Raw genomic sequence first — 3,234 nt, 5'->3', positions numbered from 1 at the left:
GGTCGACAAAAGGAGCGTCGACACTCTCGGACCTGGGAAAGTGACGGCCCAAACGCCAGGGAGGAGCCAGGACCTCGCCCCGAGCTAGCGGGAGGTAACGGCGGGGTGTCCTGGGGCGGAGACCGAGCGCTGGGGGCGTGGTCTCCAGCGGGACTGGGCCTCTAGCGGGAGTGGGGGCGGGGGCGGGGGCGGGGCGGGGGCGGGGGCGGGGGCGGGGCGGGGGCGGGGGCGGGGGCGGGGGCGGGGCCAGCCTGCAGGCCCAGACGTGGCGCAGCGACTCGGAGGTTCGCCTCCAGCTTGCGCATCATCTGCGGCCGGGTTCCGATGAGCCTCCTGTTGCCTCCGCTGGCGCTGCTGCTGCTTCTCGCGGCGCTTGTGGCCCCAGCCACAGCCGCCACTGCCTACCGGCCGGACTGGAACCGTCTGAGCGGCCTAACCCGCGCCCGGGTAGAGGTGAGTACGCCGGCCTCCAGCCCCGGCACTACCGTTCCCCAACCCTGCGGCCCCGTGGGAGCACCGTCCGTCCCGGCCCCAAGACCACCTCGAACCGCGAGTCTCCCTGCTTTCCCCCTGGCGCCGGGACCATCCCTCCTGTTCCCTAGCCCCAGATGGCCCCAGCATCCACCGTGGAAGCCTAAGACATCGACTTTGGGGCCTGGAACTCCGAACCCTTCCCCAGCTCCCCCTACCCGGTCCGACAGCGGACACCCAGACACACTGACGCAGTCTCCTAACTCTTCTCTTGGCCTATGACTGCCAATCCTGTCCCAGCTTCCCATCCCCCATCACTTCATGTTTTCCTGGAATTCCGCCCCGACCCGGTTCCAGGGCTGGAGGCTCCAGAAAGTCTCTTTTCCTTCTCCTGGGGGGAAAGAAGACTTTCTGGGTGCCTCCTCCCATATGCAGGATCCGGGGAAGGGAGCCAACTCGGAGGGGCAACCGAGTTGGGAACTTGGTTGCCAACATTTACTCTGCAGCAGCCTCCCATCCTCCCCCCACCAGGAAATTCCCGTTCGGAGTCCCTGTCTTGCTATGTGACTTTGACCATCACAGCCCGCCTCTGAGCTTTTTGTCAGCTCTGTCTGACAAAAGGGTGTAGAATGGCTGGGTGCCAGTGGTGCACGCCTGTAATCCCAGCACTTTGGGAGGCCAAGGCAGGAGGATTGCTTGAGCCCAGGAGTTCAAGACCAGCTTGGGGGACATAGTGAGACCCTGTCTCTAAGAAAAGGGCTGAGGGTAGGATGGAGGAGGGCTGGAGTGGGTGGTCCTGGGGTCTAGACTCCTGGGGGATGGTGGCATCTCCTCAGGGAAGGCAGGGAGGAGCCCTCCCATCCTCCCATGTCAGGGAAGCAACCACATGTTCTGTGGGGCTGGGCCACAGGTGGCAGGCAGGGTGAGGTCTGCCTGTGTAGAGTAGGGACCAGATGGTAGGTGTCTCCAATGGGGGCCCCCAGGGCCATTCTGAGGTGTTTCCTTCTGCTCTGCCTCCACTGTGAGATTTCAGGGATCAAAGGCCAAGCCCAGGTCTCTACTGCTTAAGAGGAGCAGGGTGATCATTTCCCCTGGGCATTGGGAGTCAGTCAACAGCCAGTAGGATGTACAGGCCCCAAGGCTGGCAGGCACACTGTGGGTCTCTGGCCTTGCTCTTTTCCCCTGGTGTCTCTAGGCCTGAGTCTCCCCACCTGTATACACAGTTCCCCCTTCTGCCCACAAGGGTCCAGCATTTCCTTCAGACCTTGGGAACTGCTGATCCGGGGATAACTCACAGCCCGACCCAACTCAGGGATAAGGATGTGTGGCTTTGGGGGTGTGACTGGAATAAATGTGAAGGACTCCTGACCTATCCCATTTTATCCCCCTCCAGACCTGTGGGGGATGACAGCTGAACCGCCTAAAGGAGGTGAGTTTGAAGGAAGAGGTCCCTAGCTCTGTTCCCCCGAGCCTCTTGGGGAGTGGGCAGCATGGTCCCAATGACTGGGGTGGGGAGGGGGGAAGGATCCCTAGGCTGAGAGTCTAGCCTAGGCTGAGAGTCTAGCCTGCACCTGACTTGCTTTATGACCTCACTGGGCTTCAGTGTCCCGTCTGTACCTCGAGGAGACTGAGGTCATGGTCTCTGATGCTCTGGTTCCTCCCCAGGTGAAGGCTTTCGTCACCCAGGACATTCCATTCTAGTATCCTTCTGTTCTGGGGGAGAGGAAATGGGATGGGCACCTGGGAGAATCTCCACGTAACTTCAGAAAGGGGTGGCAGATGGTTTTCAACTGACAAGTTGAATTGATTGGTAGTGGCTCCCAGCGGATTCTGAGGTGGTCTCCATGTTGGGTGGGCAAGAGAGATTGACTAGTGATGACTGCCACAGAATGGAGAGGAGGGCCCTTTACTTCTTTGAACCCTAATTTTCTCACGTATAAGCGGAGACCCTGGCCCCACCCGGGCACAGAGTAAGCTCAGAGCAAAGGAGGCAATGCTGTTCCCATCAGTAAGGCTGCGGGAACCACCACCTCCCTCTGCCCACCACCCCCGTCCTTAACACCACCTCCAGTCACAACCTGGTGATGAAACACCTCCCTGGGGCCGACCCTGAGCTCGTGCTGCTGGGCCGCCGCTACGAGGAACTAGAGGTGAGGCCGTGGGAGGCGGGCTGGGGGCGAGGCCAGAAGTGAGGCCCAGCCTGCTGACCCCGCCCCTCCTCCGCCTCAGCGCATCCCACTCAGTGAAATGACCCGCGAAGAGATCAATGCGCTAGTGCAGGAGCTCGGCTTCTACCGCAAGGCGGCGCCCGACGCACAGGTGCCCCCCGAGTACGTGTGGGCGCCCGCGAAGCCCCCAGAGGAAACTTCGGACCACGCTGACCTGTAGGTCCGGGGGCGCGGCGGAGCTGGGACCTACCTGCCTGAGTCCTGGAGACAGAATGAAGCGCTCAGCATCCCGGGAATACTTCTCTTGCTGAGAGCTGATGCCCGTCCCCGGGCCAGCAGGGATGGGATTGGGGAGGTTCTCCCAACCCCGCTTTCTTCCCTCGCCAGCTCCACTAAATTCCCTCCTGCCTTAACTGAGGCTCGACTCCTTCGTTGCTGCGGGCGGATGGGGTGGGAGGTCGGAAGAAGAACCTCTGAGGACCCCAGCGGGACCTCGCATCCCCAAGTGCCTGGCTGCTGGAGTTGGAGACCTTGCCGAGCTGCCTTCGGTTCAAACCCCCTCCCCACCCCCAGGAGAGGCAGAGAGGAGTCAGGA

General features: G+C 61.8%; 1 protein-coding gene across 1 annotated transcript; it reads left to right on the top strand.

The window, feature by feature from the left end:
* The first annotated feature begins 213 nt into the window (after positions 1-213).
* SELENOM (selenoprotein M) lies at positions 214-3,052 on the top strand. The gene is made up of 5 exons (XM_055374233.2): positions 214-453; positions 1,865-1,900; positions 2,137-2,171; positions 2,543-2,621; positions 2,701-3,052. The coding sequence occupies exons 1-5, from the start codon at positions 325-327 to the stop codon at positions 2,857-2,859; spliced, it is 438 nt and encodes a 145-aa protein (XP_055230208.1). The 5' UTR covers positions 214-324; the 3' UTR covers positions 2,860-3,052.
* Positions 3,053-3,234: the final 182 nt, after the last annotated feature.

The sequence above is a fragment of the Gorilla gorilla genome, chromosome 23, assembly GCF_029281585.2.
Source record: "Gorilla gorilla gorilla isolate KB3781 chromosome 23, NHGRI_mGorGor1-v2.1_pri, whole genome shotgun sequence".
Classification (NCBI taxonomy): domain Eukaryota; kingdom Metazoa; phylum Chordata; class Mammalia; order Primates; family Hominidae; genus Gorilla; species Gorilla gorilla.
Note: the sequence above shows the minus strand (reverse complement) of the source record. Positions and strands in the feature narration are given on the sequence as shown.